The following is a 14,175-nucleotide window of genomic DNA, read 5'->3' on the forward strand; positions in this document are numbered from 1 at the left end:
CTCTGTTTTTGGCTTTGCTTAAGCAATATATTCAGGGAGGACATCAGAAACAGTGGTGTCACTAGGCCAGGGCCTGGAGGGGTGTCCCTGGTGTGAGGCACAAGGAGGCACAGCACCACATCAGCCAAGCTTCCCTTTGACAATGCAAAGGATTGCACTGTCAGCCCTTCCCCCATCCTGAGTGAAATTCTGGAGAAACAAAGCATTAAGTTGGATGACAACAAAACTTTTGACTTAAAACTAAGAGCATAGTTCTTATCAAAATGGGAAAAAAGATTATACCTGGGTGTCATTCTCTTTATGGATGATAGTTAATGAGGAAAGAGTGTCTCAGAGATTTGCATGGAGTGTTTATAGCAGTGCCATCAGAACTGAACACCCCCTCTACGGAGAAAAGAGTTGATTAAGATCCAGCCAGCAATCCACTTCGCTACTTGTAATTAAGGAAGTAATCAATTCACTGCAAAGATCAACCATTTAATGCTTTCAGCCTCAATATTTCTAAAAAAAAATCAAAAACAAAAACATGCAGCTCATGCCAACCAACTCAAGTCCATTCCTTGGCTGGTACATACAAGTGGCAGCCTAAGCACTCTTACACAAGTGCTCACAGGCACATGGCTGTGAATTGTGAGACTGCATTTGAGCAGAGGGGGTGTCTCAGGTTATTGTAGGCCTATGAAGTCAGCCTCCTCATTAGCAGAAGAACCTTTGCTGGAAAAAACCCTGAAGAGTATTTAGAGATTAAGGGCCCAATCCTGTACCATTGCAGCGCCGGTGCTGAGCTCCAGTATTGGCGCTGGGTGTCACAAATGTACCGTAAGGCACATCTGCAGCCCTTGGAGAGGAGGGACCGCTGGCACTAGGCCAGCACCAGTTGGTGCTGCTCCTCAGTGCCGCTCAGAGAGCTTGCTGGCGCGCCAACAGCATCAGCATGCAGAAAGTAGTATCAGCGTTCAGGGGAGGCAGGGAGTGGGTGGAACGGGGCAGGGGAGGGTGGGTGGGGGAAGAACTGGCGCGGGACGGGCTGGGACTGGTGGAACTCTGCTCCACCAGATCTTGAATTCCGTGTTGGGCCTTTTGGCCCAATATGGAGTCTCTGAAGTCTGCTCTGGCAAAATAGCTGGCCCAGACTTGAAAAACCCCATTGTGATGGGGACTTGGAACTTTCCCTGGGGGATGGGGTTGAAATTCCCTTTTCCCGAAGGCCTTGGTGGTGCTGCTGGATGCAGCGGCAGCTGTTTTGGCACTGCTGCACCTGGAGGAGCAACCAGCTTTAGGATTGGGCTGTAATCTAGGTTACTGAGACAAAGATTATCTGCCAAAAATCCCCATTTTCTGTCCTGTTTATTCCAGAGGACTATTCCAAGGCACTTGTGATGGATCAAAATACACCACTGTATTCCTTGAGCTACATCAGGTACAATTCTCCTGTGTTTCAGAATGGGGAAAAAAAAAAGATTTTTTTTTTTTTTGGGGGGGGGGGGGGAAGTATGAATTGTGCTGTGTCCCCGGGCACAGAGGACTTTGTGCTGCAAGAGCAATAAGGAATCCTACAGCACCTGGAAGACATTGATTTTTGACATGAGTGTTTGTAGGAAAGAGCTATTCTGTTGAAGTTTGGGCTGCTGGCCAGAGTTATGGCAGGAGAAGGAACTTCTGCTGTTGTAAAATGGCTGCTGACAGCACATGGAGTGCTCTGTTGGTGGCCACTTTGCACACACTGCTGCAATGGGCAACAGCACCACAACACCATCACTGGTTCCCTCTGTGCCTGCCAAGGCAATGGTGGGGGCAAAACTGAGAGGGGAGGCTGTCTTACTCTATGGGCGTAGCCACATTTCAAACTTATATCAGGGTTGGGAAACGTATATTGGGAAAGCTTCAAATGGTGACTGCTCTTGTGCCTTGAACTGAGGTTTGATATGCAGACGTGACAAAGTGATAACACTTATTTCCATGCTATGAAAGGTTCACACACTGATTTCTGCAGATCAAGCTGCTGCCAACCCAGGAACAGATCGGTTCAGATTTGATCTGGGCAACTGGCAACTCTATGCATTAATTGGTTTTTGACCAGTTTAACTGTCATACCTTCCCAGAAAATTATACTTTGGTGACAGTGCTGCAAAGGCTCAGGTAGCAATCCCTTGCTCTCCTTGACCACAGCTTACAATTTCTAGGGTTAGAAGGAATAGGAAGAAGGAATGACTGCTACAACCAGTTGGAGTCTGTATAGTGTAGCTATACTCAGAGTTTCTGTGATTTCTGAAAAAAAATTTGTCAGGCAGTTTCCACTGGAGGGGGCTGCAGACCGCAGCGCGCACACACATATCAAAGGGAAGTGCCAGTGTAATGAGACGGATGCAAATAATGTTACTCTTATTTCCACCTAAACAACGGAAGCAAAATTCAAGACCAGAAAGTCATAGACTAGATATACTAACCTCTTTTACGAAAGCAAAGAAGTATGTTTGAATGCAGGACAAAAAACCTTAACAGTAGAGGATGTCTGTGGTGGAAGAATGAATGGTAGTGTAACTCTTCTGCCACCCCCCCAGACTTGCTTGTTGATTATTTATCCCAGAAATGGGCAATTTGGTGGAATTGACTCTGTTTTGTTAGCGGAACCCTTGAGGTTCACCAACAGGAGCCAGACGCTCTGGGGATCAGACATTTACTTAGAATTAAGGAAAGGGGTAATTTGGAGCACCTATTAAGTCCAAAAATTCATTTTTAGGGTCAGAACTGAGCTAGCATGCGGTTCACACTGAAATCCAGCTGGTTCTTCCCCAAGTGGTCTTCATATCAGGAGATCTAGGAAAGTTTTTCTTAAAGCCCTTTTGTTGTTATTGTTGTGAAACAATTGAGTGTCTGAATCCTGTACCAGAGATCTACTCATTGATCTTGATCTAGGAACATAGGAAGCCATTGTAGGAGTGAGACTCACAGTTCATCTAGTTCAGAGGTGTCAATGTTGTTTCATATAGTGGGCTGAATAGCATTCATGCTGCCTGCCGAGGGCTGGAAGTAACATCATTATGCCCAAAGTGGTATCATTAAGCAGATGATGGCCAGAAATAAGCACTTTGTTCTCACATAGAAACTCGTTAGCTTCCAAAGACAGAAGAGAAAATGTGCAAATCTTGTTCATAATTTGAAGGTATGAGAGAGTCCAATTATGATGCTGGAAGAGCCCAACTATAATGGGGGCTGGTAAATTGCTTCCAGGGGCTGCATCCAGCCTGTAGGCCTTATGCTTGACATCCCTGATCTAGTTAAATAGTGTGAACATTAACTGGCTGTGGCTCTCTGGTGTTTTAGCCTGGAATTTTTCTCTGCACCACCTAGTCATGGCAGGGATTGAACTTCAGATCTGTTGCCCTTCCCACCTTGATTTGCTTTATATTCCTTGGGTAATGTTAGGCAGTGGTTCGGGAGTACCATTTTGAGGCTCAAGAAACACTCCTAAAATCCAACACTTTTGTGTAACTTATGGCCCAATCATATGGGTTGCTAGCACCAGCGCTAGATAGTGCAAACAGGGCTTCTTGAACCTGTGCCACAATTTAGCTGGCAGGGATCTAAGTAGCTCCATTGGGCAGGCTGAGGTTTTATACAGGGTAAGGGAATAAATGTTCACTTATCCCGAGAAGGCCACCAGTCTGCTTAATTTTAGCACTGGATATGTGCTAAAATGTGGCCCCACTGCACCAGTGCTGAATAGAATTGGTCTGTTAATCTGAAATGTATCCAAGAGCCCCTTTACTAAAATAAAAATAAAATATATACAAAAAAATCACCTTCCCCCCGCTTCAAAATATAAAATAGCTATTCCATTGGACATAGTTATGCACATTTTATATGGGAACTGGTATTTCAGGTAATCATTCAGGAGGCAAATCTATGAGCAGAATCCAAGCAGGAACTAGATTTGATTAGCCTGCCTGTCATAAAATGTCAAAATGGAAATCCTTTCCCATGTGCAGTTTCTGTATGCATTGATGTTTAGAATTAATACGGGAGCATGCAAATGCCAGCTGTGGTTTAGTCCACTTGTCAAATGCTTATGCCAAACTGAGCATTTCAGTGTAATTCCTCATTTCAAAATCTGTCAGAGACTGGACGTGATGTTTACCAGTTCTTTTGAGCGACATCAGATGAACACAGAGCTGAGGGTCTCAGAAGAGTGTTCCCATGAGCCGCTGAAATAAGTAACTTTTGAAAATCTGACCAAAGACAGCAAGATGCACGTGGGTTTGTCCTTACTCAAGTTTCCAGGCTGGGCTTTTATCTTTGTTGACAAAGCGAGAGTTCAACTTCTTTAGAAAGCTGCCCCTTCACAGGCACCAACACCTTGAATGTATACCAAATGATAAGAATCTCCACTTTCCAACACCATTTGGTGTCATTTGCATTAAAGTAGTTCTGAACTACAGGAAAGGATGGTAGCTTGATAAGCAAAGTGGAAGGAGAGAGTTAACCTGCCCCCAGATGTTGACTACTGGAGCGCATGAATTTGAGTCTTGGACTCACTGCCTTTGGGCAAGTCAGGGCACAATCATGACTGCGCCTTGGGCTGGTGCAAGTCCCTTGTGCCGGCCCAGGAGGGTCACAAATGTGCTGTAAAATGTGCCTTCTCAAGAGTCAGCTGGGCCAGCACAGGAACACACACTGGCCTGCGGAGGCTGAATCCAGCCTCCGTGCCAACTCAGGCAGGGAGGGTTGTGTCAGCTGAGCTCGGCCGACACAAGGGTCTGGGGAAGGTGGGGAGGAGGTGGGAGGGAGGTGTTCCAAGGGGGGGCAAACAGGGCAGTCCCGGGGACAGGCAGGCGGGAAGCAGGGAGACAGGGCTGGGACCCGCTGTTATGCTGGATCCCAACCTTGTTCTCTCTGCTCTCCTTGGACTTATGCCACCTCTGGAGGTGGCGCAAGTCTGAGGAGACCCATTGGAGCTGTGGTGGCTTACCCTCCTGGTCTGCCTGTTCCAGCGCAAGATTGGATTGCGCTGTCAGTCTCTTTCAGCTTCAGGACTATGAGAGCCGTGATGATGTATGGTGGTGGTTATTGTAAGCAGGATCTGTTAAAGACCACAGAGAATTCTGCATACCTGAAGTACTATTCAAACCATGATCATAACTGCAATATAAACAAGCCTGAAATATCTGCAACTTCTGCCACGCCTCACTAAGCATCCTATTCCCCAATTTTGGGGAAGCTGTTAGAAAGCTGCCTAGCTCTGGATTTAAGAATGCTGATCTTTTTGATAAGTTATCTTGGTGGGGAAAAAAAAAAATATCAATGAAGAAATTGTGGGCCAAAGGAAACAGCTGGAAATAAAATCCATTGAATTCTGCACACCTGTTCCTAGCTACCCTGCAGCTTTGAAAAGGCAAGCAATTCTGGGCATGATTTAGATTTCTGCAGTATCTTTTCTGTGACTGTGTTGCTAAATCATAGAATCCTATTAACTTGAGTGAGCTGGCATTCGGGGCCTGAGCCAAGTCACGACAATACTGTGCTGTGTTCAAAGGGTTCATTGTGTTGTGCTAGCAATCTTTATTTCTAACATGTGTGTTGTTGTTTTTTTAAAGTAAATGCAAGTAAATGCTATTATAACCCTCCTTCCAGTGGGTGTCACTGGCACTTGTTCACAGGGAACAAGGCAATTGCTTGCAATAGAACGGAATGCTGATAAGCACAAAATCAGGACCAGCCATGGTCACTCCCTTGGCTGAGAAGACCCCCCCCCCCCTTCCCCACACCATTGCTGATTATATCTTGGTGGCCAAAAGTAGAAATGCCAAGTGGCAAGATTGTACAATGCAGTTGAAAACCAACCCTGTTTGGGATGAATTAACTCAGAGTTTCCTAAATTGTGGGATCCAATTCATGAGTGGATTGCAACCTGATTGTTGGTGGGTCATAAACTGAAACTGACAAGCTTATGGCTGACAAGGAAAATGTATTGAGCCCCATGGAAAGTGCAACTGAGCCGCATGTGTACTTTTACTCCTGAGTAGGCAACCATACCTTGGCTTCTAAAGGTCAGACAAAGGAAAACACAAGGCTGCCAGAATTGTCCCGATCCAATAAATGTGGAGCTTAACAAACACTCCAGACTAACTACTCCTCTTGGTTCTAAAAGCAGCATGTGTTTCTTCTTGCTGCCCCAGTCCCCCCTCTCTGGGGGCTTCATTTTGGGACTGTGTAAACAAAATGGTAAGAAGGCCAGCATGTGCACTTAAAGAGTTCTGCTCCAGCAGAGCAAGAAATTTGGCCGAACCTCGTAAGTCTCACATCAATGCTTTTTGCAGCCTGTGAACCAACTTTATGCTAATGCTTGGCCCAATTCCAGTAAATGGCAGAAGCAAGCAAAAATGGGAAGCCATTTTTAGTAAATGGCAAGCAGTAAATGGGAGAAGCAAGCAGGCTCTCTCCTGCCCAGAGAGAGCCTTCCTGGGCAGTCATAATTGGAGATTGCCAACCTAGCTAATTCAATCAAGTCCTACCTAGGGTCTTCCTTTCCTAGACCTTTCCAGGTGACCTGGGTGAATATTAAGTGAATATGCCCATTTTCTTAGTGAACCACTTTGATCGCACTCCTTTGTGCCTTTATTGAGTCTTTTGTCAAGGCAGGTAAAAACAAGTTTCCTTAGTGCCGGGGTAGCCATGGCTGGCTACATCCTGATGCAATCCAGAAACTTTCCCTTTGGTTTCCCACCTTTTCCCTCCCCTAACCTAAGCCTCAGAGCCCTATAAATATCCCTGGCTTCTCCAGCCAAAGTATGCATGTACCCGGAGTCCTTTTGAGCTGCCTTAGGCCTGCTTTAAGACACCTGAAACTACACTGCCTCTCTGGGCTGCCTGCTAGAAGCTGCTTAGGGCCACACAGCGACTCTGAACCCCACAACTGGTGCTCAGGCATCTCCATAATTGAATGTAACTTGGCACTTAAACCAGATCCACACCTGCAGGCACTCAAGCAGACACTACTTTTCCCATTGCAGACATTTTTCTTAATGAGGCCCTTATTCAGGAGTCTGAATGAACTAGCCTTTTGAACTAGTGAGTAAAGATGTATGAGCTATGTATGCATTAGGTGACTCCTGCAGCTCAATTAGGCAATCTCTTCTTTACTAAGGGCTGTTTTTTGTTCGTTTGTTTGAAATGAAAGCCATGCAACATCTTAATACCTGCTCTGGTCTTGAATAGGCTTAATATAAGAACCACCTGTCCATGCGCTGAGTCTGCAAAGAAATCTGATCAACTTCAGACTTTGTCCCCCATTTATGCGCTACTATGATTAGCTGGCAAATACCAGGCCATTAAAAATGCAACAGCTTTTGCAATGCATGATGTGCATGTGCCTCATGTAGGACAACAGATGCATTTCTTTATACTGCATGACTGAAATCTCCACACCTTCACTTGCAGGTATGTAATTATCATGTGTAAAAAGCTCAGGAATTTGTTACTTCTAGACAGGCTGGTGACATGCCACTAGCTCAACTTCTGCTGAGCAAAATCTCCTCCTGATAGCTATGCTAATCAAAGAGATTAACAGAGCAATCCTAACACCTGGGTTAGGCCGGCATAAGTCACTTGTGCCAACCCGGGGATGTCGGCACTTGTGCCGACCAAGGGATGTTGCGCCTACTTTAGAGTTGGAGAGGCCAGTGCAAGGAGTTGCGCTGGCCTCCTCACATCAGATCCAGGCCCGGAAGGAATGTCTGTGTCAGCTGAGCTTGGCTGACGCAAGGGTCGGGGGGGGCAGGGCAGAGAGGAGGCGTTTTGGGGTGGGGGTGGGGGGAGGGCAGGTGATGGGCGTTCCCAGGGGCTGGCAGGCAGGGAGCAGGAGGAAGGTCCAGAATCCAGCAGTTATGCTGGATCCTGACCCTGGGTGGCGTGGAGCAGCCTCTGGCTGCTCCATTCTACTTGGATTTGTGCCACCTGTGCTGTGGCTCAGATAGAAGTAGACCCATTGGGACCAGTGCAGTATGACATGGGGTAAGGACAAAGTTTTCTCCTTGCTGGATTGCTCCAATTCTGGCCCCAAACTTGCGTTAGATGCACTGCAGGCCCGCTGGCCTGCCTGCTCCAACACAAGTTAAGATTGCGCCTTTAATAATTTTGTCTGCTGTTTGCACAGGTTATATCTTAAAATGAGCATTTTAAGTCAGGAGCCTCTTTTCTGGTGTGCGGAATGACAAGAGTTGATGGAACCAGATTTCAGGACAGGGTATCCAAACAAGCACCTGCCTAACTTAAAAATCAACAAACAAACAAGTAAAGAGGCTTAGTGACCTCCCTAGGCAATCTGTTCCCTTGCTGAACTGATACAGTCAGGATAATGGATGTGTGAGCATCTCAGTGTTTGGCCTGAAATAATGTTGAGCTTCTGTGCAAGCTGCAAGCCAATGATTGCAAAAGTTTGGACCATTGAAAACCATCAATTGGATCTCTTCTGAAGGCTCAAATGTTCCCAAGTAGGGTTAAATCTTTGCGGATATCAACTTCTGCTCGCAAACACTTTAGGGCCCAATCCTATACAGGCACGTAAGACATGCCTGCTGCCCTCAGCGCCAGTGCTAGATCAGCGCCAGTGCTAGCTCAGCGCCAGTGGACCGCCGCTGCTCTGCCACTCCACGGTCGCACAGATGACTGCCCATGGAGAGGTGGGTGGAGGCATGGTGGGAGGTGGGGAGGTGGTGTTCTGGGGTGAGGGCGGGCGGCGAGAGGGTGGGGAGAGAGCGGGGAGGAGGCATGTTGGAGGGAGGGAGCAGGGCAGGAGGGTGGTGGGACCAGTGGAGCAAAGCTCTACTGGATCCTGAGTCTTTGTGTTGGGCTGGTGGCCCAACCTGGAGGCTCTTGATTCTACACTGACCCTTGGATCTCCATAGAATCAAGTAACCCCATTTCAGGGCTACTTGCCTTATCCGGAGGAAGGGGACAAAAGTCCTCTTCTCCAGAGGAGCCGCCGGCGCTGCCCGAGTCGCGTTCAGGATGCAGTGGCAGCCATTTTCCGCGCTGCTGTAGCCCCGTGCGCCAGGCAGCTCAGGATTGGGCTGCCCAACTGTGGCAAGTATATTCGTATTCATGCTTACCTTGATTCTGCTTGCAAACTTTTGAAGGGGGACTTCAATGTTTCAAACTCCCCCTTGTAGAATGCTTGCAACATCTCTGATCAGGTTGTCTTTCTTAATATTTAGCTCATTGGTAATGCCTTCATTAATGCTGCTGGCAGAATCACCAGTGAGTAATTTCTCCAACATTATGTTGTTCATATTCATGCCACTTATGACTCGAGGAACATCTGGCTCACTAATATTCTTTGTTCTTCTGTCACCAGTAGAGTCCTACATTCTACCTGTACTTCCAGAAAGAAACTCAAGATGCTTTCAATTCCTCCCTTTTGTAACTGTACTCCAGCTACCTACATTTAGCACATACAGGAAAATTACAGCGTAATTATAGTACAGCTCAAGCCTGCCTATGAAAATGACACAGGGAGCGAGAAGGGAAGAACAAGGGGTGGAGATATGTTCAGACTTTCTTTGAAAGGATTTGTTTTTCCCCATACGTACCGTCAGTTCCAGAGCTTCGTTAAGAAGACCATTGCGTTTACTGTGAAGGTAGGCGTTGGAGCTTCCTGTCTTGGCCACGCGGATCCTAGCCAGCCGGGCTTTCTGTGGAAGGAAGCAAGAAGGCTTTTTTCAGTCTCCAATCCAACCACAGCCTTGATTTCTATTTGGTGAAACCCGTGAGAGAATTTCCATTGCTGAGACTTCAGAAACCGATACATTGTTCATGTATGTTGGCAGTTCTATTACTTCCTAAAACATTTTTCAAAACTTGTTTCTGACAACTATTTGTTTCTGAAAAGGAAAAATTGTGTTCGTTAAAATAAAGGAATTCTCATTCTTCAGGAAGAAAGTATATGGACTGAACAGAATACTGACAATGTTTAGCATTTGCTCTACAGCTGCATTTGACCAATAATAGTAAAAGGATGGACGAGGTGGGAGCATGCACCATAAGAAATGGAGCATGCCATGTTGGGGCGCAGCAGAGCACATTGCTACCAGGCACTGACCATGACCTCCACCATTACCTGTAGACCAGTGACATTGTTTTCCACCTTCTTTGGATAAAATTAGATGCGATATGGGAGTTCTTCCAACTCCTGATAGTTTTTCTGTCAAGAGGGGTGTTTTGGCTCAGGGTCATGGCCACAGGAAAGGGAGTGGTGGGTCTAATCTTTTGCCCCTGCACCGCAGCCCCAATACAAATGATTTCCCCAAGTTGACGTTAACTGCTGAGGGAAAACCTGATGGAACAAAGGCTATAGCAGCTTCAGAAGGAGAGGGTGGAATTTATGTCGGGTCAGCCATCTGGGGACAAGAGGTTATTCCTGTCCCCCATGCCATAGCGCTTATCTAATCCAGGCACCCCGTGCAGTGGCTCTGAGGGGAAAAAAGACTGTGGGAATTTGAAACAGGGTGCTCTGACATCATGTCTAGTTTGGCTCTTAGGACGCAATCCTAACCAACTTTCCAGCACTGAGGTAAGTGCAATATGCAACTCTGAGGTAAGGGAACAAACATTCCTTTACCTTGTGGAGGCCTTTGTGTCTGCCACCCAACTTCAGGATGCAGCACATGCCCCATTGGCACAGCTCTGTCGGTGCTGGAAAGCTGGTTAGGATTTGGGCCTTAGTGTAATGTCCTGCCTAGGGCATGCTCCTTGAAAGCCCCCTCACTCTTTTGCAGCATTCAGTGAACCTAATAAATTAAAGGTATTACATTCCTGTTGCTGTTGTGATGCTTCTCTTCAATGGACCAATAAGACCTTCCTTGCTTAGTCAGAATGCAATTTCGTAACATGAGCGAACTTTTCCAAGCACGGACCACGCACCTTTTCCCTGTGTCTGTTAAGCTCAGTTTTTCCCCTCCTGAAACCCATCCAGCGTTTTAGTGGGAGAAAAGTTAAACTATGTTGAAGTGCACTTTCAGCATCTCTGACAATGAAACATAGCATTTCAAATGTAGCAGTACCTTTTTGGCACACAAACTGTACCAGTGTTGCCAAGGTTACAAAGCATCTTTCCCTGATGATTGCAGGCAAAAGGCTTTCTCTGTAGTCTGAAGAGGCTAAGGCTGTTGAAGGTTTTTTGTTGTTGTTCAAAGCATTCAGGGAAAAATGTTATGAAATTAATCTTAATTGCAATAGACTTTCCCCCCCACAATGCTAGGTGCAATGTTTATTTTTGTTGGCCTTCTATAGAAAAAAAGAGCAATATCATTAATTCCCATAGTAATTGTCATTGTGAGAAACCAGGGAATCAACATCATTTTATTCTTAGGATTTGCCTTACAATGAGTCAGATCAATCCAACCCAGTGCTGTCAATACCCATGAGCAGCTTTTAAGGAGCCTCGGGTTGAGGGTGTCACAGCTATGCAAGCTAAGAGCATTGAAGTGGCACTTGAAGCTGGGCACTAAAACTGAGCAACTGATTGTTTCCTACTATGGAGGCCTGGTCTGTGCATGCCACAAAATGATTAGGCAGAATGGTGCTGTAGTGCATAAGCAGTGGCTTATACTGGGCCAGATCATTGCTCCATTCAGCTCACTGATATTGACACTGACTTTCTAGGATTCCAGAGAGCAAGTTTCCCTCTGTCCTACCTATAGATGCCAGAGGTTGATCCTGGGATTTTCTGCATACTCAGTAGTTGTTTCCACTACTGAGCTACAGCTCCTCCCTTAAAATGTTAGACTAGAATGCCCACTTCAAAGTGCAAGTAGGTAACTTGAATCAAACATGCAGCACCCTACCGGTAGCCTGACATTGTCAAGAGTCTATTCTACCACCTCATTCTCACCCCACTCTGTTGCATACGTGGGTCCAGCCTTCACTGCTTCCACCAAGGTGGAAGTTGTCCCTATTTCCTGAGTTAGAACAGACACTGACGCTGGCTTGGTTAACTAGCTTGAGCCAACTGGGACGATGGACTCTGTACACTGTAACAGTTCTCAGAGTGTGGCACACAATGGCCTGGATTGGGTACACTGATCTGTGGAAGGCATGAAGCTGTCCTGCCTTAGGACTGGATTCTTTCAGATTATGAGAAAAGAGTTAATAGAGGATATACAGAGTATATTCAATAGATGGAAACCTACACTCCTTGGTGTATTGTTGCTCTGAGTATTGTTGCTCTGAGGTCATTCTCCAGGGTAAATATACTAGGTTTCCTGTGCCTTTCCAACTTCTGTCCCTTCCTATTTTGATTTACTTAGTCCTTGTTGTGTATGTGAGTATATGAAATGCCAGCCATGAAACTTGGCTGTCAACATGCAGCGCTAACAGTCTCTAGTTCAGCTTCTCTTGCTCCAAAATGATCTTCCTTGCATTGTGCTTCAAACAAAGCCATTCAGCGCACTTGTAGTTAGCAAAATGAAGCTGTGGGTTGCATTCTGACTAATTTCTATAGACCACCTACTGCAGTTCAGCTTTGTGTCATGAAGGCTATACAGCCATCCACCCCGAACAGTTCCTACCACGAACAGTTCCATTATAACAGGTTGATTGCTTCTGATTTCTCACAGCTCCCTACAATAGAGGACAGTCAAGAACGTGCTCTTCTGTGTGCGTGACTACTCCGTAAATGGGTGGGCTGGGGCACAAAGCCTCCCAGAATCAGAATGCTGGGTTCAGGGGCGGCACACTGCAAACACTGCTTCCGCCGTGCCTTGCACCAATTCCTGCCTTGACTTGTTACTAATCTCTCTCTACAGCAACAAATAAGTACTGTAATTCACAAGTGTAGCCCACAACGACTACAATTCCATTTCATAAAATCTGTCAGCCCTTTCTTGCTTATTTTCCCTACAATTCCCTTTGTTAGAGGGAGGTTAGAGGACCGAGCTAATGCAAGCCTCAGTCTTACAACAGATTTATCTGTCTTTAAATCAAGCTGCTTTTAAACTTGCCCTAGTTTGCTTCTTTTCTACGTAGATTACCCTCCCATGCCTATTAACAATATGGTTCTTCACCTCCCCCAAATCCATGACACAAACACTATGGAATTGTCATCTTGCTTAGTGTTCTGGTAATCTCATTTTGCATGTCCTGTGAACACCATCGCTGGGTCTGGATTGGTTTGTTTTATAGCCTGTTTCCTCAGAAGTAAATTGCACTGAATTGAATCAGACTTCCTCCCAAATACATTTGTCACAGGTTTGCAGCCTTAATTTTCCAAATGCCTTAAAAGGCAACAGTTATATAGTTAACAACAAAAAAAATGGCTACACTGAACTGTGCTTAGAATGGTTCTGTAGGATTCTCTGCTTTAATTTGCCTCGCTTAATAGACCCACAATGTAGCAAGAGGTAAACATCTCCTATGGACTCTTCAGCACATAATGAAGCAAGAAACTTTATTAGCATTTATGCATCAGTGAGTCTGACAGTCTATTAATAAGAATTGCTTAACCTTTTGAACTCAAATGTACATACACAATTTCCCAGGCAATGATGTGTCCTGGATATGGATTGGTGTCAGTTCAATTATGAGAAGGAGGTCGGAAAGAAGCCAGTTGTGTGCAGAGCCTTGTGAATGGGGCTAGAAGGAGAGCACAGAGCAATGAAATCTGGAAGCTGGAGTAAAAGGGTTCTAAAATAAAGGGCATGAGCAATGGGGTGATCTATGTAATGATCTACAGGGTGGCCACACTCTTTAATGCTGGTATTGTTTTAGAATAAGAGATATTCTCTGGCCAGCTGTCTTTGCAAGCGACTAGCACTAAATCCAAATAATTGTGCATTGTGCAAAATTGAGGTATGAGAAGACCTGATTTTGAGTTTGCCAAGATCATGTTTTTGGATACAAACATCTAGGTAAGAAGCCCAACCTTCATTATGGCATGTGCATTTCCTGACAAAATTAAAATTTCATGGACATAAAATGCAAATTGATTTTTTCCAAGCATTTCGTTTTGTATTATGGGAATCACAGTTGTGAATTTGGGATGGAACACTCAAAATCAACTTTTTAAAGAGATGTCAGAGCATAAAGGATCCAGGTGCCTTTGGTAAGGCTGGAGGGTAAAATGAGACATCTTATGGGGCTTCCCTACAGAAAATTGGGGAAGCACCTTCCTCAGAGCAAGGT

General features: G+C 45.5%; 1 protein-coding gene across 2 annotated transcripts in view; it reads right to left on the reverse strand.

Moving 5' to 3' along the window:
* The window catches only part of KCND3 (potassium voltage-gated channel subfamily D member 3), a 339,029-nt gene that overhangs the window by 15,185 nt on the left and 309,669 nt on the right, over positions 1–14,175 (reverse strand). For both annotated transcript variants that reach the window (XM_066624093.1, XM_066624092.1), the window contains exon 3: positions 9,588–9,689. In XM_066624093.1, the coding sequence (XP_066480190.1) occupies positions 9,588–9,689 (102 nt within the window). The remainder of the gene's footprint in view (positions 1–9,587; positions 9,690–14,175) is intronic.

Source organism: Tiliqua scincoides, chromosome 4 (genome assembly GCF_035046505.1).
Source record: "Tiliqua scincoides isolate rTilSci1 chromosome 4, rTilSci1.hap2, whole genome shotgun sequence".
NCBI classification, from domain to species: Eukaryota; Metazoa; Chordata; class Lepidosauria; order Squamata; family Scincidae; genus Tiliqua; species Tiliqua scincoides.